Source organism: Alligator sinensis, unplaced genomic scaffold, assembly GCF_000455745.1.
Source record: "Alligator sinensis unplaced genomic scaffold, ASM45574v1 scaffold291_1, whole genome shotgun sequence".
In the NCBI taxonomy this organism is placed as follows: domain Eukaryota; kingdom Metazoa; phylum Chordata; order Crocodylia; family Alligatoridae; genus Alligator; species Alligator sinensis.
This window is the reverse complement of record NW_005842391.1, coordinates 805,317-829,223: the sequence shown is the minus strand read 5'-3', so window position 1 is coordinate 829,223 and position 23,907 is coordinate 805,317. Positions and strand designations below refer to the sequence as shown.

The following is a 23,907-nucleotide window of genomic DNA, read 5'->3' as shown; positions in this document are numbered from 1 at the left end:
CACAATAGCTCAGAACATTCTTAACACTATGGATTCCTATTTGAAATTTCAGGGTTTATCTTGTGAATCATGTCTGTATATCTAACAGTGCTAATATTGTGTGGCATGCCATGGCACCCTTGAAAGGATCTCAAGGCACTGAATCACTGGTCTAAAAGCTGCATTAATAATTTCACTGAAATTAGGAAATTTTAGCAAATATACATTGGACTGAAACTTGAAAAGCAACTGCTGAGCCTAACATCATTTAACAAACATACTAGGCTTTCTAGTTTTGAAGAAAATCTTTCCAATGTGGATATAGTTTATGGGTTTGGATGGATATAGAAGTAGATATGGCATTACACAAAGAAAGTGCGAAAAGAAAACCTAAATCTCAATGCAGGTTACCTTTTACAGTTGACAAAAATCAGAAGCCAACCTTTTTTGCAACTCATTTTATCAGAGGCTTTCAATTTATGTAATTAACAATCATCACTAGATACAGCGGCACATTCTCAAGCAGATGGTAGTGGGACAACTGCTTGCTTGCTATGAATAGGAGTGAGATCTTATTTACCCTGCTACTCCCTTTACACCAAGTAAAAAGAACAAGAGCATTATAAAGGGACTCTAAAGCTAGGTCCATGCTGCTTTCATCGTACTCCTGAGGAAGCCAAGTATGGCCTTCCCTACCTTTTTTCTCTCTAAACACAGAAGTAATGTGGTGAAACCATGCTGGGACACTCCTCATCACTGCTGAGCTGTTTCCAGCCGTCATCTGGCAGTAGGGGAATGCAAGTCCTTTTAAATGTAAATTCACTTCTGTCTCCTACTTTCATGTGACAGAGAAAGGATAATCCCTTCTCTAGAACAAAAGGCAGAACCCTGTCTTGATACCATACCAATGTACATGCTTGGATACTAACAGATACTTGCCAACACAGAAAAACTCATGATTTTCAGTCTGTTTATCAGCTAATTCTGTTTGGCATGGTAGTCATCCAACCCTTAAAAAGGCCAAAAAGTGCATTGCTTTTGCCTGAAAACTAGTTTATTTTCCAAAGACTAAATGATTTGTATTACTTGTTAATTAAAAAGGTTTTCTGAAAGTCTGATGAGGAAAACCAGGATAGAACTCAGCCATACCCCATTTCGCAGCATGTAATAATCCAGTGTTCTTCCAGCTTCCAACCATATACCTTTGCGAGGATCTTCATCTGATAAGAAGAGTCCATAGTCAGAGGCTGTGGAATGAAACAGAAGGGACATCATTTTCCTGGTAAAATATAAACTGAAAAAGAACTCAATATAATGACCAGATTCCAAGGTCAACCTTCTGTTAATTTACCTTCTGCTGTTAAGGAGTATTTATTGCAAATATTATTACCCCAGTTAAAGAAATATTTAGCTTAGCATCACACAGCAGGGTTTTAAAGATAGATAGTTATAATCAGAGCTGAAATGGATGTTTCATGAAGTGAATATTAAGTGTTTCTCACCACCAAAGCCTAGCCTTACTAGTAAACAGCAAACCAAAAATGCAGAAGAATTCAGATTTAAAGGTTAGCAATTATTTCTCTATCAGTGTATTATTTTAAATAGTGCCTCTTTAAAACATGGTGTGTACTTGATAGTCATGTTAGCATTTCATAACAAACTAAAATTCTAATTCAATCAAGTGCAAATAAATTAAAGTCCAGGTAAGAATATCTTTCTAAAAATAAAAGTAATTTTTCTATTTTTATTTTTTATTTTTACTGAAAAGGCAAAATCCTACACCCAATGAATTCAGTAATAAAATCTTGCATTGATTTTCAGAATGAAAAAATGAAGGCCCTTGAAAGTTAATACCCATTTCAAGTTTAGCAAAATAAAGACTATAGGCACCAACTTAAAATCTTCTTTTCCTGTTAACCAGAGAGGAAGAACAGATAAAGATATTTCTTTCATACACAAGAATCACAAGCTGTAACAGCACACTAATATAAGCAAACAGACTAGGATGCACGAGTAATTCCAATTCCAGAGAGTTATCACCTTAATTTTCAGTGTGAAATCTCTATCAACGATTTACATTTATTAGGCAGGGTTTAAAATTAAATTTTATTATAAACACAGTGCCATATGTATATGTAACTGTGTAAGATACTATAATCCATAATTGAGTATAAAAATAACCATGGCTTACAGGGAAAGTGTTCTTTTCAAAATAGCTCTGAGCAAGCTTCCAAAGAATAATACTGATTGCATCCATCTTTTAATGGACAATCTGTAACTGTACTGACTCAAATACACTATTCATGAAGTCATAAACTTTCCAGAAAAGTAATTATTTAGCTTAAAAATATGGATCTTTTAACAGAAGAACCTTGAACATAAAACACAGCAGCACTTCTTTGCATACATTTACTTTAGGAAACTAATCATTGAAAAGACAACTTGTACACATAGAAATGATTATGATCCATACATTCAGCAGTTAACGATGCAAAAATCATCCTTGAAATTATATATGTAAAACAGTTCTAAATTTTCATGATTGATCGTCATGATTCTATGACTACAATATGTGACCGGTACATACCCGATATGTCTATACTGTAGAAAAAACAGGGTGTTTTATTTGTGGAATTCTGGAGCAAAGACAACCTGATCCTATGCCCGTCTTTTTACTTGATATTCATTTTTCTGAATTAACATGTCTATTGGCTTGAACAACCCAAAACGGGGAGGAGGGAAGTAAGATACAGTAATTCTATTTTAATTTAGCTACGCCATTCATAGGCAAAGCAATTTTATGTTTTAACAATCATATACACAAAAGAAAAAACTGAGTATACCCGTTATAAAGACGTGTTCCTTTTCTCTTGTGCAAAGGTTCTGACCTTGAAAAGGTATATTGCACTCAATTTCCATTGACTTCAGCAGAAATTAAGCACACTCAGCACCTGGACTGTTCAAATTACATGCCTTTGTTTTCTTACACTGAGAAAAGAGGCCCTCAATCAGGCCACCAAAAACACCTTGTTACAAGGGGAATTTTTTTTTTTTTTTAACAGCATCTTTACACTTCAGCTTGTTAAAAAAATTTAGAGACAGCAATATAGTACTTTATTAACAGCTCCAGGAAGATAAAAATACAAAACTATATGGATAGCTATGTATAATCAATAGGTTTCTTGTTCTAAAGACATATATCCTGGAGGTATAGCTAGCACAAAGTTAGAGGGCTATGATGAACTTTAGCAGATGTCTACTGCATAGCTCAGTTTGTAACTCAGTTTGTAACCAGTTAATAATAAGGGCTCGCTCAATATGGTTTGAGTCAGCTTGACATGTTTATTAAGCTACACACCCTGTATTTGTTTTGCCCATGGCAGGCCTAACCTGGTGTTTTCTATAACCAATTTTTTTTTCCCCTGTGGACAGGCCCCCTAACATTAGTGTAGTTTCTGGCCTAATATTCTCAGTTCTGTGAGAGCTGTCCCATTTGTTACTAAAACTATTGTGTTTATATTCCAGGCACTCTCCACTTCCTGACATGTTGTGCTGCCTGGATTTTCCCACTATTACAAACACGGTTGAGAATACAGTAGGTGGAGTTGTGCAAACATGACAGGAGAAAAGCAGTTCTGTGAACACAAGGTGGTTGAAAAGTTTGAGGAAACTGATACTTTTTATCAAAAAACCTGAAACTTCTGGATTTGGGAAGTTTCATAAAAAAATAACCGTAAAAAGCCATTTTTCATTCAGAAGGGAAGCAAAGAAGTTTGACTAACTTCAGCTATCAATCCATTTCAGATGTGCTTTTCAACTGCCTTAGACCATAAAGGCACAGGTTTTAAAAACAATTTTTTTTTAAATTAAGAATAATCAAGGGAAGATAAGGGGAGAAGGGGAGGGAAGGGAACTTAATACAGGAATCCAAAGCCAAAATGCAACTCATTTTTTAATTTGCCCAAACCAGGGGGAAAATTATGAACTAACCTTGCCCTGTTTGAGCCTCAGGTACTCGTTCACGGATAACTCTACATGCATCATACACCGCTGTGGATGGTTCAAACTGCATCGTCTTCACCACATTGCACTGGCGGACACAGATCTTCAGAGATAGGGCCACCATGATGTTAGGTCACTTGCAGGTTCCTACTAAAATACCCGATAATACAGTAAGGAAATCAGAGCTCTGAATTTTATATTTAGTTTTTTCACCCCTCCATTTTTCAGTATTTTAAAAATAATCTTTAAATAAAAATGCATGCAATTAAAGAAATGATCAAATAACAATTCTATAGAAAGCTTTATTAGCACAGCACAGCTAGTAACTTGTCAAAATAGCTATTTTTGTTGGCACAATTTAAAGTAACTTTAAGGAAGTCATGTACACAGTTTTAAAGATCTAACGTACTGTCTGAAGTGTGTCAAAATATTGCATTAAAACACAAAATCTCTTGCCAGGGCATCAAGCCAACAATGAATACCCTACCACAACTGAATAGTAACGGCATGATTTTCAATACACTGATCAGCTAGCTCATCAATACAATAAACTCAACACTGTAAATTCAAATTACAAGTTGAAGTCCAACCTTTAACAAGAATGTAGTCAAATAAAAAGAACACCAACATTTCCCTCCTGTTTTTCAAAACCATACACAACCAACTCTATGCCATTTGATTATTTTAATACATTTGAAGTCTAGAAGGGATAATTGTGATCACCTAGTCTAACTTCTACATAACACAGGTTGCAGGACTTGTGAATTAAATAGATGTTCTTGACTAGAGTGTGCCTTCCACATGAGATATCTGTGTATAACATATACCTACCCAAGAAAAGGATAAAATTGTGGGAAAAAAGTTATCAACATAAATCTGATTGAATGTTCTCTATTTTTATTACAGCCATTTAATTTTTTTTTTTTTTGCTATATAGCTGTGGTGTGTAAGACTCCTTGGGTGTCTTTATACATACTTCAGGGATGGGAGGGGGCAGACTTTAATTAGAGCAGCTCCATGAGCCTCTAATTAAAGTGCCCACCGAGTCTCATGAATTCAGCATCCTGCACTTCGAAATAGTGGTGGGGGCACTGCAACTTAAGCTTCTTCAAAGAGCTTTAGTTAAAGTGCCTGCAGTGCCATTTTGAAGCACAGGGACGTTGACTACACGAGATATGGAGACTTGATTAATCAGGTCTGTTCCAATGCGGTGTAATTACAGGGCATCGAAGCACCATTCCCTCATGTCTAAAGCATCCCTTAATTTTTTTCTCTCTCTTCCCAGGAGAAAAACACTCAACTTATATGTTAGGCAGTATGGTACACATTTATACAGAAAGTAATCTGGTAACTGAAGACAGAGTTTTTTTGTTCTTGATTGTCTGATTACCAGGCAAAAGGAAGAGCAGGGTGGCACCTTATTGACTAACTGGCTTAGTCTCTAAACTCACAGCTTCTGAAATTAGGCTGCAGAGTATGAAAGTTTATGCCTCACAGTCTGCTAGGGCAGGGACCAAAGAGACTACCTTCTGCTTGACTTCAGACTACTACAGCTAACCACCTTGCTGTCTGATTACTAGCTACAGTTCTGTACAGCCTTTTCAGCCTAGATGTAACCATCATTTTTCAGGCTTCTTTTTAAGAATAATTTTTTATATTCAGTAGTACTCATGAGCTATAAAACCAAACTAGAGAGGTTAATAATAGGCATTAGACAACCAGGAATTAGAAGCAGGCAAACTATGTCAACAAAAACCAAAACCAAACCCGAAACCAAACAACCCTTTATGAATGACTCTGGTCACGTGCAGGTTCTACCTGAATCATAGGGGTACTTATCAATTTCCGCAGGTTGATGGCAACATAAGGTTCGCCTTCTGCAATCATTTCACAGCAGCTCTACCCCCAAAATGCTGACTGGTGGAGAGATCCCACCCCTCAGCACTGATTGGTGGAGAGGCCCAGGTGGGAGGAAGGGGTCGCCACCATCTTAATTATTGGTTGCCCATTTTATTTTTATTAAGTTTTTTTGTTGTTGATTTTGGATACAATCCCAGATTTCATGGTTTCTGCAAAATCCATGAAACCGTGAATTAAGTAGGTCCCTAGTCATGGGTCTAAATCTTACCTGTATAAATTCATTACTAGAGGACCTGAAAGAAGAATGTACATTCCTTGTACTTTTACCTTTGAAAAGGCATCATAGAGGAAGATCCTTATTTTACCATCAGCAGTAGGGCAATTTAATGAGTAAAACTATCACTAGACCAGTTAAGAATTTCCCAATTGACCCACAAGTATCCATGTAGACATAGACGATATGGCATTAACAGCAATTCCAGTAAAACCTCATTAATCCACATTTCAGTAAACTGCATCCAGATTTTGCTGGACTTTCCGTGTCTCTTACTCATTATGCAGAGGTCTCCAATTACAGTACTTAGATCTCACATTTATTCATTCTCTATCTACTATTTTCAAAAAGATTGTAGATAGCTGGAGCTTAACAAATCCAGCATAAGGTCTCAGTACGGCCTTAGCTTACCTTCTGTCCCCCATCAATAAAAACACCACCTCTAATGCTTTCACAATATGGCTCCATGTTAGGATCTAGTTTATTACCGTACCGGTTGGGCCTTTCAACATGGCAATTGTCTCTTGAACAATAGCAACAGCCAGACCATGCAGAGTAACAACATAGAACAGAAGACTATGTGACCAATTTTTCACAGTCTGGGTTGGTTCCACCAGAAATCATGTTGGCTTTTTGAGCACTTGGAGAAAAACAACAATTGGAACAGTCACCAGCAGGAGGGAAGTCCGCCCATCTCTGACAGCAGCCAGACCTAGTTATTCAGATGTGATTGCTATCTCACTGGCCTTTCTGAATTGCTGCAATCCACCTGTCAGTCACAGGCCTGGCAAAATAAATCACTTGTACTTCTATTTCTACAATACTTCTGCACACTGTACCAGGACAATGCCATTATAAGGAGACTCCCTGAATTCTCACTCTCTCCTATATTATTTCCTTATTAAAAAAAATAAGTGATCTAAAATGACAGGAGGGAATGGACAGGTTCCCGAAACAGATTTTTCTTCCCTCTTCTCTCTTTATATCTTGCCCAAAGGTGAGACTAACAGACCGCCGATGTCAGACATTTTATGACTTGAATTGATTGACTTACATAATAAAAAGGTAAATGGATACTGATCTTTTTCTAGGAACCTTAAGTTTTCCCCGTACAAACAACATCCAGATATTTTCAGTGTGAATGACTCTAGACAAAGAGAAATTGTCATTCAGAAAAAAGAAAAAAAAAGATGAGTGCACTTAATAACCTCACTGAGTAGCTACCTTAAACTGATATGTAGAAAAGCTCTCCATCTCCCCTACTACCTTATATTTAAAGAAGCAATAACAGAAGGCAGATCCCTAACAACTCTCCTACATTCTTCTAGAGTTAAACACTGACAGTCTAGCTTTCACAAGTGCATTATAGTGTACCTCAACAGAAACAGCTATCCATTTTTCAGCAAGTCAAAAGTTGCATCCGTTTGAAAGGTCTAATATTGTCTAATGAAGAGATCAACTTTTTGCTGATAAGAAGTATAAGACAAGTGAGAACAAAAAGCCATAAACTACACGTATCCAAAACCTGCTGATACTCCACAAATACCATTTTTACTCAAATCCAAGATGAACTTGTTTCGCCTCATTCAACATGGAGAAAAAGAAACCTCACCCTGAATTTGAGCGTGACTCAACCCCAGCCATATCACACAGTACACACTCGCAGGGGTTGCGAGTGGGGAAAAGGAGCGGAGAACAGAGGGAATACCATGAGGCGTGGAGTGAAGAGCAAAGGGGAGATCGCAGGGTGCGGTGGGAGGCAAGGGGCATGTGAGGGGCAGAGCGATTGATGAGCTGCTGGCTCCAGCCCTGACCCAGGGCTCAAGGCAAGCTTCTGCTGCTGTTGCTGCTTGGCCAGAGCCACCATGTGCTCTGTGCCCCAGGCCAGGGCCAAAAACAGAGGCACCCCATAGGGCAAGGGTGGGGAGAGGGTTGGCACAGTCACCAAGGGCTGGGGGCAAGGGGCAGGAATCCCCCCCCGCCCGACACTGCTTTCTGTGACACAGTGGTAGGGGAGAGAACAAATTTAAGATGACGCAATGATTAGATTCTATATATGAAAAAGTCTAACAAACTTATAAACTATTAAAAAATATATAATTTTCCATGTACTGAATCTAATTACTGGGAGGTTCTATTAAAATTCAAATGTTGTCTTGGATTCAGTAAACATGGTATCTCACCACCAAGCCTGTCTCCACTGGATTCTACTTGAAAGTCACATTAGCATAAACCACTTACTTTTTAAGTTTTGCCTTTCAGTTTAATTCTACAAAAGGTAAGATGAATCCCACGGTTAACGTCGATGTGACATTACGGTATGAAAACTGCACAAACACAGAAAAATCTTTCCTGAGTTACTGGACACTCATAGTAAGAGGGACAATGACTAAGTCAGTTGGCATTCAAGAACTTCCAGCTGAGGAGCTGCAGATGGAAGTTCCTGAATGCAAACTGGGAAAGATTTTTTGCTACACAAGAGGGAGAGCCAGAGCAAGCAAAATCAGTTCTTTCTTCAATCTGAAGAATCAAAAAGACCAAAAAAGAGATTTGCCTGGAGGAGTTAAGATACTGAATGTACAACAAGCTAGCCTTAACTTTAATACAGAACTAATCCACAGAGTCAGCTTCTCTGACTCCATATGAAACTTATTCAAATACAAACTTCAGTCCAAGATGAGATCAGATCTTTAAAAAGGGACTCAAGTGTAAATGCAGTTCAGGAAACAGCAGGAGGGCGTGAAAGATTTAATAAAATGTATCAGTAGAATGCTACCTCAGCCCCCATCTACATCAGGAAAATATATTCCTATCATGGTAAACCAAGTCTTAGCAGGCACCTGAAAACAACAACAAATTGGTCCCTTTCTCTCAAATAAACTACATAATATTTCATTATAAGGCAAGAAGAGTGATGCTAAGCTAAGCTTGTCCCCTCTGTACTTTGTTTACTTGATGATGAGTTATTCACAGTCATTCACTACATAAATGGTGCCTAAACCATCTGGTCCCGAACGAGTGGCACAGGGATGGTGTGCTGGGGTGGGGCCCAATCCAACAATCGGGGGAGGGCATGGGGGAGGGAGAAATGGCTACGCTCTCTTGCCACCAAATCTCCAGACCTGTAGGGATGACACAGCTCTACAGGCTAGACCTGGCCCATGGGTGGTCTGTTGTATGTTGAGCACCACTGCACTATAGTCAAAGCTCTTTGTGAACTTGGCACATGTTCTGGTAATGCACAGCCTGTAATTAAAGAGGGGCTTCAAATCAAGGCTGTAAACAAAATCTGTAGAAACCAGGAGCAAAGGGACATCATTTGGTCTATATCACTCTAAATAAAGTTTCTCCATATGCAAGAGACCTAGATAATTATACAGCGTGAGAAAGTCTAGAGCACATACAAGCCTCTTCAATCCTTTCTTTTTTTTTAAGCACATGCTGTGATACATAACACCTTCATTTTAGGAATCTCTTGGGAAATTTCCATGTGCTCTTTAAATGAGAAACATGTGGCAAGGGACGCACTCTTTACGTTGCTTTAATATGCAATGTAATTGCTCATCATGAACTGCTCCCTTCATTCATACTAAAAAAACCTCTGCTCAAAATAGAAATGTTGTTTTGACTACATTAGAATCAGACTACCAGAACATTATTCCATTACACCTCATATAACAGTCAGCAGTGAAGGACTGGGCAAGACATGAAATATGTTTCAACAATGCTTAAACACCTCTTTCCTAACTGCAAGCTCATCAGGGCAAACCCTTTGTGCAGAACATAGCACAATAAAGTCAGGATATTAATTTAAACTTTTTAGGAACTACATGAGTTGTCATGTCTAACTCACAGTTCAACCAACAGGTGCCAGTATGGTTTTACAGCTTAACGCAGAGCTGGATCTTGTTTGCAGTCCTGAATGGGCACAGGGGTGATTCAGTATCAGCCCCTCTGTTGAGTCATAACATTCCCCAGCTGGAGTCCTGCCACTGAGAAGGTTCGTCCCCTATGGCTAAGAGTATCCTTTGCCGCATCAGTCCAGTGCAAGCCTTTTGTGGTGTAGATGGTGGCTTCGACACGGCAGCTCCAGTCTGAGGTTACTACAGTATTGTTTCTTCAGCTTTTTGGGGAAAAGTTTTAAAATGCTCTTTTTACATTAATGTAAAGGAGAAACTGGTAGCAAACATATATAAATCCATAACGCACTGGAGACATCCATGTTTTAAACACCCTCCCCCAGCTGACTTCCTGCCCTTGGGGCAAAGGGCTGGACTCGATCTCCCGAGGTCCCTTCGAGCCGTAATGTCTATGAATCTATGAACGTATACACATGATTGTAAAATCATCTTCAAAGAGTATATTAATGATGTCATCCTCAACCCTAGCCCATCTGGGGAACAGATTAGGTTTGCGGAAGGCTCCTGTCCTGTACTGTATCAGTCCGTATTATATGTACTCTGAAGTTTACTAACAACCAGTACTGTAAGATGATGTCATCCATGTCTATGAGCCAAATGAGGAGCTCTGTTTCTATAACACATTACATGTTTCCTACAAAATACAAACTGTCCAGCAGGGCAAATTGCAAATGCTCCAACCCATAGTTTAGTCACATTTACATAGTTAGCAGCAGCTCCCAAGATCTTAAATGTGTCAGGTTTTAGTGGGCTATATCTTGTTACTAAATTCACATAGATTGAACAGGTACAAGGAGGGTTTGCCTACAATTGCTACACAAACCTACCTAAAATAAAGCTTGTACTTGTAAATGGATGGCCTATAGAAATAAGGGGACAAAGTCCTCATTTTCCGATAGCTATCAGGCTTATTTGCCTGGCAGTCATATTACTTGCGCCAGTGGTTCTCAACCTTTTTACACTCAAGAAACCCCTCCATAACTTTTCCAAATTTGGTGGCACCCTGGTTGACAACCACTGTTCTAAGTCTCAGTTTACCTACTTCATCCCCAGGCTACTGTGCTGCTGCAGCCACGTGAAAAAGCCCTGCATGCTGCTGTTTCCATGACTGACAGCAGGTATGGCAGGAGCAGGCACTCCTGACTACATTAACCTAATCCTGCTGCAGCTACTTCCTGGTCCGGTTCCTCATGCCCCTCCTGGAAAGAGAGATGCATGGGGCAGTTTCAGCTGACTTTGGCAGTGACTTTCAGCAGTGCTAGCACCACATCACCTTTGAAAGGGTCTCACGGTGACTGGTTGAGAACCACTAAAACATGTTTGCTGATGTAATATATGGTGCAACATACAGATTAAAAGGCTAAGTCGGTGCTGCTGCTTTAAAGGGCAACCATGATAGCAGAAGCTGTTTCGTACCTATCATTCTTCATATGCCTTTAACTCTCATTTTTAATAAGCACTCTTCTATTACAGAAGAACTGAAGTCATGTGGGGCTGCCCCAAGACTATACAGAAACCTGGTCAAGTGAGTGTATGTTCTGAGATGTTTTATCTGCCCAACTGCAATGCATTCTAGCAGTATTCAAGAAGCCAACATTTTGATTTGGTGGTCCCATTTCACCTTTTTAATAACATCAAAGTGGTAAGTAAGCCAATATAGGGGGTTGAAGTGTTATTATTCATCAGGATTTCTATTTCTCTCAGATCAAGGCACTTCTATATCTACAACTGCCATTTGAGAGTGGCTCTTACCCCAAACACTGATTTATTTCATATTTCCAGTCTTTAATAGTAATGTAACAGTCATTTCAAACAAGCCACTTGTGTTGCAACCACTTCAGAGAAAGTGGTTCCAGGTGAGAACCCAATACACTCTATCAAATATAAATATCAGATTTACCCAAAGAACCTTGTCTGCCTCTATCGAATATCAATTTTGACAGTGGTGAAGGTATTTCCTGGCAAAGAAAACATGTATAAAAACTTGGGCATTAATGAAAAACTATGAAAATTAGAAGAACAATAAGAATTTGCTACTTGTAGACCCAGTTTTGCAATGGCACAGGAAACTTCAACCCTCTAGCAAATGTTGGCCCCTTCCTAGACAAAACCGCTGGCCATCTGCTCCACCTGCTCACCCCTTGAAAAAGAGCAATCAAACTCCCCCACATTTCCTTCAGTAACCCAGCACTATTTTCAGCAGAGATGAAAGAGAAGGAGAAAAAAAGAGCTTGGTACTTTAGAATAGCTTTGGTTTCCCCCATGCCCTCCCTTTCCATTCCCTTCACCTCTTGGGAGCAATAAGGTATAGAATCATAGGATCATAGAGAAGAAGGCCTGGAAGGGACCTCCAGAGGTCATCTAGTCCAGCCCCCTGGTTGAGGCAGGATCATCACTATCTAAACCATCCTATACAAATCCATAATCTAACCTCTTAATAAAACTACTGTCAACCCTGACACAACACAAGACATAACATCTTAACCTGCCACAGGTAAAGCAGGGAGACCAGGGCAGCCTAAGTCCTGCTTCTGTAAAAGGTTGTTCATATATGCTCAAGAGATTCCAGGTAAAGGACCTCTCTTTCTTCCTGAAACACTTGAGACAAGAAGGGGAAAAGGAGACCTCTCAGCTATAACAACAAGCCTTGGAAAGAGCAAAAACCTGCACAAGGAGCAGAGATAGAGACTTGGGGCTCAGTTGGTCAAACTGATGGTAGGCAGGAGGCTGGGCAGATAAAGGAACTGGGGGAAATACCAAGGCAGGGGCTGGAGTAACAGAATTGATCTGGATGTTGCAGGGACAGAATTGCTGAGCAGGGGGCAGTGCAAGTGAGAAGTCAATATGCATAATTTTATCATATTAAACCCATGTGGGAGGCTTCCATTCAGGAGTAAAGGGCCTTTAGATCGATGTATATATTCCTCGTACCTTTAGATCAGTGGTGCTCATGGTTTTGGCCCCACAGGCCAGATGAATGGTGCAGGGTCAGTCTACAGGCCAGACAGGAACCCATACCGATCCTCCCCCACAGTGGGATCCAGCTCCAGGGGCTCTGTGTTGCCCCTGCCTGGCTGGGATCCAGCTCCAGGGACTCCACACCACCCTGCATAGCCAATTTAATGCACAGAGCTGCAGCCTACAGGGCTCCCTCCAGAACCACAGGGAACCCCAAGGGTCAAATGACAGGATGCTGGGAGCTAGACCTGGCCCAATGGCTAGGGGTTGTGCACCTCTACTTCAGATAATTTACATTTACTTTTGGCAAGCCCCTGAGAAGAGCTGAACTTACTGCATCAACAACCAAAACACTTACCACTATATTTCAAAGGGCCTGTGTTAAGTAGTATATATTCACTTAAAAATCCATTAAACCAAAGGTCACCAACCTATGATCAGTGGAGCCATGGGATCCAGTCTGTGGATGTGGGGCTTTGGCATTGGGGGCTTCTCCCATGCTGTGGCAAGGAGAAGTGGTGGCAGGAGGCACTCCCTGCATGGCTCAGCAGGCAGAAGCAGTGGCAGGTGCTTCCCCTGTGTCATGGCAGGGAGAATTGGTGGTGACAGTGGCTGGGTCCTAGCTCCTACCTACCCACCCACTTCCAATCCAAGCAGGGTCACTGCAGCTGGCAGCCTGCAAAAGTTGCCAAATGCTGCTTTACAACCTTTTCTCAAACATTTTTACTTCTAAAACGTGCATACAAGGAAAGGCTTCAAGTCCTTTCCTTTTATCGTTTTTCTTCATTAAAAAGGCTTAGCTTGAGATTCTTCAGGAAAAAATATTTACAGAGACAAGTATCTTTTTATCTCTTTTAAGGTAGGTATTTCAGGGAACAAGTCTGAATGTCAAATGCAAAAAACCACTCTCTTTGGCAAAGAGTATAAATATTTATAGAGAGCAGCACTCTACGCTCACTGAAATGTAAGAAGTTTTTTAAAAAAACTTATCTATGGATTTACTTATATGATGCATACTAAACCCAAAAGCATAAAGGTAACTACCAGGCTAGGCACAAATGAAATAAATACAAAACCAAAACATATTCACTTAAATCTCCTTGAGAAGTAACCCTAGAGTAACACAAAGGAAGACAAATGTCAAAGCAAAACTATTCTCTATTTCTACTGAGGATTCAGGGAAAATTGCTCGTCCTCTTGGCATCAGTCCAAAACATGTGGATATAAAGCAGTTCCAGAACTGTCTAAAAACTAAAAGTTGCAGCTGCTGAAAAACGCACTCATTCCTTCAGATTTTACTGCACTTCTTTCATCATATCACATAGTGGTATTTTTCCCAATTCTTATGGGCTGCAGCAGTGACAAACAGGTAGGCCCTGTATTGCTTTAAATAATCCTTTCTTTTTCCATATTACTTGGCTTCCTCCATGTTGAAAGAGGTCAAACAACTGGAAGGAACTCTGAATTTGGTAGAAATATCCAAGAGTGGTATTATTCCACCCTCTGTACAGCAGTGTATATCAGGGGAAGCATAACTGCATGTGGACTTACGTGCCTTTTAGCATTTGGATTTTGGTAATATCTATAGGCCACAACTTCACTGTGGAGTCCTCCACCATCTCAGTCCTTAATAAAAAAGAGAGATTACATTTTCTCCCCCTTCTTTATACATCCACAGAAAAAAGTAGTTAGTCTCATACATTTTCCTCACTTTATGTTTACAGAGAGTCACCATCTGTATCAACATATCATTTCAAATTTACATTAATATACCAAGTGCCATCATGAACATGTGTATAGTTAATCAGGTGCCCTGCCAAGCTATCCTCAGGGGTAACTGGGGGCAGCCATCCCAATATAGTATCTTTTGAATTTGTTGGTGAGCTTCTTTTAAATAGCCAAGCAGGCAGACATTCCTTTAGATTTTTAGTGTGGCTAGACTTAACACATCCCTAAATCTGCTGTTGCATAAATAAATTCTGCCTGTGTTTCTACTGGGCTTGCTATTTCAATTTGGACCTAACCGTAGTGGTTAGTGTCACAGCCAATAGATATTTAATTTAAGTCACAATCGACTATCTTGCCTAGTTGTGTCCAGGCAAATTAATTTGAGATGCAAATTCTAAAAGATTTCGCTCCCCAGAAAACCATGTTTTTAACTAAAAAAAATGACAAAAATGTATCAGAATGAAGACAGGACCCAACGTACTTGATTGGAATTCCTTTCTGTTACACCAAAGTTGCGGTCACCCCACTAAACTTCCCTTCTGTTTTAGAGGTCTGTCACATCAGGTTTCATCTGAATGCTTTATGTTGGAATTCTTCTGTTTTTATTGTTAGGATTTCAAACACTAAGTTAACACAAGTAAATTAGAAAATGCCTTTGCTTCATGTTATGAAGCTATAAACACTGTCTTGCCTGACACATTACATTCTTGTCAACGAACCATTTAAAATGAATGCAAAGTCTGATGTTACTGAAAATCCATAACATAATTATGTTTGTAGTAATTAGTGCTCTGTCAAATGAGGACTCAAAACATCCGGCAAAGTATGGTTGCAGTTACCAATATTATGTTTAAATATAAAGTTCTGCTATAATTTAGCAGAGGTCTGTCTCCCTGGAGACACTTCTTAACTGGTTCATTTAGGCTTGAGCAAACACAAATCTAGGTCATGAGACTGCCACAGTCTAGAAGTCTGTGTAGTGTGCTAGTATGGTCAAAACCTAAATATTTTTTATACTGGGTTAACTTGGTAACAAGATCCAATGGGTCAAGAGGTCTCCATTCTTCTTACTACTCCCCTTAATTATTAATACAGGGCACCAGCAAAATAGAACACCAGGGATTTGTTACTGTTCGCAGGATGTGAACGCCTAATTCTGCTTCCATCATGTCAAAAAATTGTTTCTGGACTGGTGCCTCGCAACCTTTCCGTAGGCAGAGGAATAGAAAACTTCTCAGCGTAAGCTACATTTTGCACTCCCGAGGTTATGGATCTGGATAGGAACATACTTTCTTACTGTATAGGAAAGATCTGCATTGCATTATTTGGTAATTGCCAATGCAATTATGCCAATAGCCTGCCAATTGTAAATCTATTACAAACTATTAAAAAATAAACAATGCACACATAATTGTAAAGCAATGGATTATAATACCTTGATAGGGTGTGTCTTCAGTGAAAAAATCTTACGTGACACCACACTTTATGCTGCTATTTTGCCTTGGTTCTGCATACATGGTCCTCCAAAGAATAGTTCTCCAACGTCTCAAGTCCATAGATCTGTTTTCTCCAGAGTTCATACATATCCAAACGAAGTTAATTTGAACTCAAAGAGACTCTCATTCTTCCTTCTTGCTAGTAGAGCAAAACACAGCTGGCTGGGCTCTGCCAGAGCTGCACTTAAAGACTGACTGCTCAGTAATATTTTGACTCTTACTAACTGTTGAGCAATTTTCAAGGGAAAGGATAGTTTGTTTTTTTGTTTTTAAGGGAGTGAAATAGGATTAACTTTTCCCCAAATTTCTTATCCATCTCCCTCAAATACTTAATCTGGGTTATTTTGACTGAATAAGTTAACAGCAGTAGAGAGGTTACATGACCTCTGTACTTAGTACTGGTTAAATTGCTATTGGAAGACTAAATTCTGTTCTTGGGTCCACAGCTCAAAGAGCATGTTAAAAAATTGGAAAGAAGAGCCACAACTTACTTTATAAAATGAAAGCTTTGAGTGCATGAAAGAGTAAGTTAAGAGACTGCTACAATCACAACCAACAAATATTTACATAAAGAATAAAAATAAGGGAGGAGGGCTCTTCAGGCCCAAAAGCATGGGCATAAGAAGAGCCAGCATCTGAATGTTGTACCTAGACTAATTCAGGATAGAAGGAAGATGAATTTAACAGTGAGAACAATTAACTACTGAAACAAATTAGCAAAGATCCTTGGAAGTCTCTATTCTAGAATGTCACTTTGCCTTCCACATGGAAAGGGATGTAGCTGTTAGAAGATTAAACAAAGAGCATGGTCACCCAGACATAACTGGTGCTCAAACAAAGAAAAATGTGGGCTTTTTTTAAATGGGAGAAAAAAACCCACCACCACTTTCCTCTAAATGTAACAAGTTTTCACTTGTTGTTTACCATATAGTACTAACAGTTTAGGGTTAAAAAAAAAATCAACACCACCTGAAAGTTTTCATTTTAGCAAAGGTATTCAGTCCTCCTTTACACAGAAGAGCAGCAACTAAGGGCATAACCCAGTTTCACACAATTAGCAGGTCATGGCATTGGGGATTCCCAAGCTACCTTCTACAATGGTGGATGTTAACACCGCTTTTCTAGCACATCTTTCAAAAACAGCTTGTCCAATTATATAAAAGGCCCATGACATTTTTTGGCAGCTGCAAGACATTCAATTCAACATACTGTAAAAGCAACATGTTGTATTAAGGTTTCCATCTATGGAGGTGTTCAGGAAAATTAATGAAAATTAGCTTGTTGTCAACTAGACAAGTGAATCCAGGGCACTTTAATTCCAAATAAAGACATCCATAGCAGGGTTTAATACAATTGAACAAAATCACTTTAAAGTGAATTAAGGTGGGGATTTAATTTTCCTGACTGCCTTTATATACACACACAAAACCTTACACTATTACCTCTCAGCTCTGTGTTCTTGGGGAACCCTGGCACAAGCCTGTCTGACTCACAAAGAATTCCCACCCCCCAAACAAGAACTGATTATGAAAGACAATGAAGATGCAGTGGGAGATACACCTAAAGCCCTCCAGATAAGGGAGCAACTGCCCTGGTCTCATTTGCATCCGAGATGGAACCAGATGACAACTCATTTAAATGGGAGATGGAGAACAGAAAGCCTGAAGCAAAGACCGCAGTGAATTCTGGGATCAGAAAAGCAGGGGAGCACTGCATGATGGGGAATCTGTGCTCCAAATGCTAATCAACACACATTTACACACACACCCAGATCAGCATTTATCACACCAATTCTAATCTGGATTTACAAAGGACACCCCCCCCCATCTAACCAGAGCTAAGCAGAAGTAAAATTTAATAGGCATCTCGGGCTGTACATTCCCCGGTCCCACTACGGGAGGCCTAGTTAAACTTGATTGACTAAAACTCAGTTGCTGGGTTAGGGAATGCTGAGGCAAGACACCAAGTCAGAGGGGGTATGAGCAACATTTGAACAATGGTAAAGGGTTCATCACAGCGTCCAGCCCATTGGAGCCCGGACCACAAATGCTGTCATACTTTTTCCCAGGATGACTGGTGGAAGTCCTCCCCACAGAAGTTTATGAACACTCCAATAATTCCCTTAAGACTGTTAAAAGACTACAGTAAGATCCATCCATAGGAATCTCAAGCTGGCTCCCAAGTATTTGGTTACTCCCTCATCTTAAGTGTTTCCTGCTTATCAATCAGTTTCTTGAGATGTTCCAAACCAGATAACCCCTTGTCAATAGAAAAGACAATGATTTACACAATTAAGGATGCTTCGAAGCAGCTGAACTGAGGGTATAAAAATCTGTAAAAAAGCAGCAAAGGTATGCTTCAAGAGAAGAAATCTCTCTGACACCATCCGCTGTTGTTCCCAAGAAGCTGGAAGAAACAGATCGTCTCCCTTCAAGGATTGTGCTAAGAACTTTACCTGTCAGCACTGGAACCCGAGTGCCTTGGATTGGTGAGATCCCAGCTCTTGCTCGCTCTTTTCTCTCTAGGCATTGATTTCTGAACCTGAACTGTATTAGTTAAGCTTGAGCTGTTTCCCCAAATACTTAGTGAAACCAGGGTAGTATTGTAATTGCTTGTGTTTGTTTTCCTTTGCATGTCTATTACTACTAGTACCATTATATATTTCATATACTTAGCAATAAATAACTTTTATAGTCAAACTGGTAGTAACTGGGTATATTTTTCCTTCTCTACTTCCCCTTCCCCACGTGCTCTGCAGCAATGCTTCTTTTACCTAAGCCAAAGATCCCTGTGAAGCCCAGAAATACTATGGGGTCCCTCATCAAGAGGCTAAAGATTGGGACGTGCTGAGTTTGAAACACATAAGGGGATCAGCTTGTACAGGCTGACTGACCCAGTTTGGCTCAGACATGCCCTTATGAACTGAATGCTGGCCCATGAGGGTGTCAGCTGGACACCCAGCCTGATTCAGAGGTATTCTGTTCACCTGTGTGCTTGTGTCTGACTGCATTTTATTGTTACCTTAATGAACTGATTTCTGGCATATGAGGGTATCAGCCTGTCCATGCTGATCAACCCGGCTGGGTCAGGCGTGTCATGTTAATCTGTGTGTGTTTGTGTGTATGACTGATTTGGTGACTGGAGGAACCCAGCCCAATTGAAACTGAGTCCTGCAAAATAACTCCATTGGGGGTGAGGACTTGCAGGAGATATACAGCTCCGTATAGAAACGCAAGTAACACAAGCAGCACATTGATAGAACTACAAAGACCCTACAAACGTATCCCTAATAAATAAGCACACCCCAAAGTAATGGGCAAATGTGGTAACAGCACTGAGTATAGAAAGAAGACATGATCTCAATAATTTCACGTCTTAGTTTTGCCACTGCTTCAAAACCTGACCAGTTTGTTTATATTCTGTGATTGGAGTATGGAACAAAGCTCAAGAAAACTTCCTACCTACATTGTGTGCCTGTATTTTATAAGATATGTTAAGCAAAGCTGGCTTCCAAATACTCAAGAAACTGAATAAATGAAATAATTCAGTGTATTTATTTGGTAAACTAAATTGGAAGTCTCAGACCAATCTGAAACTAAAAGTAACACACTGAAAATCCAGTTTTGGACTGAAAATATCATGTCACCTCTACATTGAGACCTGTTGCTGCTACCTTTATCTTTGAGCAATTAAACACATTGCTGTCAATTCACCTATTGTAGTTTTCTTAGAGCAGCCTTCATTTTGCTAACTAAGAAATTTGGTGAAAAAATATCCCCCAGCAGAATTGTGCAAGAGGCCACAGCAGTGGACTTTAGTTAAGGCTTAGAGTTGTTTATAAGACAAGTGGTTTATTTGCAATTCAGCTGCTGCTATCCTGAAGATAAAGGAAGTCAGTCTAGATAACTTGCCTGACGGAGCATCTTCTACAATATCTCTGGATTTGCAGGGATTCCAAGAGTACTAGGAGCAAATTGTTTATTGTGATTTTAAAACAGAGGGAAATAGTGTTAGTCTGTGTTAGTCTGAAGTAAGGCAGAAGGCAGGGTATTTTTGCACCTTTTAGATTAACTAAATCAGAGATGCATAATCTTTTGTAAACTGTAGCTTGCTTCATCAGCATATTGGCTTCTGACAAAGTAAATTAATGCTTACAAAAAAGCATGTGCATCTCTGATTTAGTTAGTCTAAAAGGTGCCAATCTGCCTTGCCTGTGGTTTTAAAAGAGCTTGATAAATTCAGAGAGTCCACAGGGTTGGAAGGTATATTTGCACAGATGCAGGGTGGGCAGAATTCTAGGACGTGGCACTTGCAATAGCTGAAAACAGACTCTGTGATCCATTAAGGTTCCTTCTGGTCACATACTCTTTCTTGCCATAGTATTTACAGTTATCATAAAACAAATTGAAAGCACAGAAAAAAATGCAAGTCACATGATTCAAGAAATACAACTGGATGTCTTTTTGTGAAGCATCTCTAATCCAATTTTCTCAAAATGCAGATGAGTCCTTTTAAGAGCATCTTTAATTGGATATTCATGAATATAATTATCATCTAACCGTTTAATTACACGATGCGTAAGTAGTAAGGGGAAGCTTATTTTTCCCCTGAAAAACAGAAGTCTGCTTGAAATGCTAAGGTATTACTAGAACAAATAATGCAACTTTCAGGGCAGAATACTGCAATGTAATCATATTTCAGAAATCTATTTTCCAATTTTAGATGCTTTAAGAAAGCATAAATAAGTTAAGTAGGACAAAAAAGTATGAGAGAGACAAACACCATCCTTTCTGTGAAAAGAAACTGCTACTTTGGAAAAATCAGATTAGTGTATTAAAACACTGACAACTTGCAACAGGTTTTACTACTATGTGAGAGTTAAAATGTCAATCTAGCATGGAAGAGTTCTGTACAGTCATGGTACTATCCACTGATGGAACAGTGCAATCTTTTCAATAAGAATTTTTTACTGCTTTAGTATTTAGAGAGACAGCTTTTCAGCACATACTCACTTTAACTCCTGCATTTATTGATTTAATTCAATGGATGTGTTCAAGGTTTTCAACAATGCTGCCATTTCTTGACATCCACACTGGGGTAGCCACCCCAGACAGCAATCTGACAGAAGGAAAACTGTGTACGCTGTCAATTCAGTTGTTCAATGTCATATCCAAACTGTGATCTAATGGGCTTGGATTCCAGCCATTGAATTCCAAGGATTCTTACATGTTTCTGTTCTGTTCCCCACAGGGGATATCAGGTCAACCCATGCCATGTTCAGGATTCCTCTAAAGTAGGGCTGTCTAACTTCTAAGCACGTGCTGTAGATCCAGTGCGATGCACCAGCAGCCATAGGTGCCAACTTTTATTTTTGCTGAGAAGGGGGAGGGGCTAAAATGATGAACATGTGGAAAGTTTCACACATTTCAGCTGCCAGTCCTCTTCCTCAGGGGGTCAGGACCCTTGGGCCCCCATGTACACAGCTCCTTTGCCATCAGAAGCCACAGACCCCCTGGACTGCACACCATGTGGGCACTCCTCTGTTGCTCTTGCACTTGAATACCCTGGCCTCACCCTCAGCTGCCCAGCTGTTGGCTCCCCTAATGCATTATATAAAACGGGTGTCCCAGGCCATGGGCTTGCCCAGACCTGCAGGCTGCATCATGCTGCACTGCCCTACCCACTAGGACAGGAACAAGAAGTGGAATCTGGAGAAGGGCAGCGAGATGCGGGAGCCTTAGAGACCCTGGCTGTTGTTGCAGCCAGTGAAGGGTGGCAGCTGAGTGGAAGCCCAGGGGCTGCAAATTAACCCCTCACAGGCTGCACAGGGCCCATGGGATACCAGCTGGGCAGTCCTGCTCTAAAGTTGTGTTGATACCCTTCTTTATGCATCACAAAAGTTCAATTATTATTTTCAGTGGATATAAAATCAAATCCACTTAGCTACTGAAATCACAGAAGAGAGGTCATACTGGTCATCTTGATCAGCACTGTCATTTAGAATTAGGCCAGGCAGGCATCTAGGGGCCAGCTGTGTTGCACTGTGCAAGAAAACTCATGAAGCCCCAAGTACTTCTACAGTCAGTCAGCCTGATGACACACTTTATGCAGCTCGACCGTTCTCAGAAGTGGCAGCTGACAGAACAAGGAGAAATGGTCTCAAGTTGCAGCAAGGGAAGTTTAGGTAAGATATTAAGAAAAACTTCCACTAGGAGGGTAGTAAAATACTGGAACAGGTTACCCAGAGAGGTTGTGGAATCTCTGTCCTTGGAGGTTTTTAAGACACAGGTAGACAAAACCTTGTTTGGGATAATATAGTTTGGGATGTTCCTGCTTTGAGCAGGGGGTTGGCTCAGACCAGTGGCTCTCAACCTTATTTGTACCATAACCCATTTGTAAACATCGACAGCCAGTCCTGATCCACAGCCCTGACCCCTCACTCCCCAGTCACAGCCCCCTAGCCCTGCTGGTGCCCCTCACTCCCTAGCCAAAACCCCCTGGCCTTGCCGATGACCCTCACTCCCTACCCACGGCCCCCTGGCCTTGCCGGTACCTTCACCCCCAAGCCACAGTCCCCTACCCCTCTGGGCTATGCTGGTGCCTCTCACTCCCAACCCACAGTCCCCTGCCCTGCTGGAGGGGCCCTCAGCTCCCAGGCCCTACTCAGGCTGAAGTGCCATGGCTGCAGTGGCTCTGGCTCATGTGGGTGGCGGTGAAATGAGTCCAGCCCCAGGATGGGCTGGAGGGAGGAGGAGAGGAGGCCTGTGGCACCCCCCTGCCCATGGCTGGGGGTCCTGCACTGCATCAGGCAGCCTGGTCACAGCCCCTCTAGCCCCCTAAGCAGCATCTTCCAGCTGCCCTGTCCCATGTGAGTAAGGGCACTGGCCTTGGTGCCACCAGCCCAGCCATGCAGCTCCTCTCCTCCACCCTGACGCAGCTTTGGCACCAGGCCAGCTTCCCCCTATGCCAGGAGGCACCGGTCGCCCTCCCCACCCCACACCCTCCACACCCACACACCTTGGACAGTCCCCATTCCCCATACACTTACCTGAATCTAGCTGCTGGGGCTGCTCCCACGACTCTACCTAGCTGCATGCTGGGGTGCGTGTGCGCGCATGTGTGTAGTCATGTGTGCCCACTGCCTCCAATCGCCTCAAGCAGTTCTTTGCAGGCTGGAATGCTGCCAGCCTACAAGGGGAAACCCATGCTTTCCCATGTTTTTCTGGGACTTGCTTGGGATGCAAATATTCTTGCATCCCACTTTTGGGTCGTGACACACTGGCCTAGATGATTTCTTGAGGTCCCGTCCAACCCTAATTTTCTATGATTTGGAATATTTCTCAGTTTTAACTGATCCAAAATGAAATATAAATCTATTCCTTGGCTCTGAAAAAGCTCTTAGTAAGTCAGAAAAAGTATACGGCAGTAACAATTAAAAATTAATTCAAGCAAGTAGGGTGCTAGGAAGAAGAAAGGTCATTATTGAAGTGGTAGTTGTACTACAGCTAATTAGACCTAGTAAGTTAGTTTTATCATCTGTTAAGCTAGTCCCTTATAGCCAGCAGAAAGATGACTGTACAAGGTACTTATGCAATGAAGCACAGTTTTGTTGTCAGTTTTGGCTGATTATCCTGAATCTTCACAAAAGCAGTATTTAAGCAAAGGGGTTTCCCATGTGGAAAGTCTTAAT

The 23,907-nt window shown here is 40.8% G+C and overlaps 1 protein-coding gene across 4 annotated transcripts in view; it reads right to left on the bottom strand.

Annotated features, from left to right (window-relative positions):
- Positions 1–23,907, bottom strand: part of TLN2 (talin 2) — a 383,471-nt gene that overhangs the window by 196,962 nt on the left and 162,602 nt on the right. For 2 of the 4 annotated variants that reach the window (XR_003095489.1, XM_025211171.1), the window contains exons 4-5: positions 3,970–4,131; positions 1,129–1,226 (exon numbers count right to left, since the gene is read on the bottom strand). Coding sequence is in view for 3 of the 4 variants with exons in the window: in XM_025211171.1 (XP_025066956.1) it covers positions 1,129–1,226; positions 3,970–4,105 (234 nt within the window). In the remaining variant the exon portion in view is untranslated. Of the gene's footprint in view, positions 1–1,128; positions 1,227–3,969; positions 4,132–9,968; positions 9,992–23,907 lie in introns of those variants that run through there. The other 2 variants (XM_006029658.3, XM_025211172.1) reach the window with 2 other exon arrangements.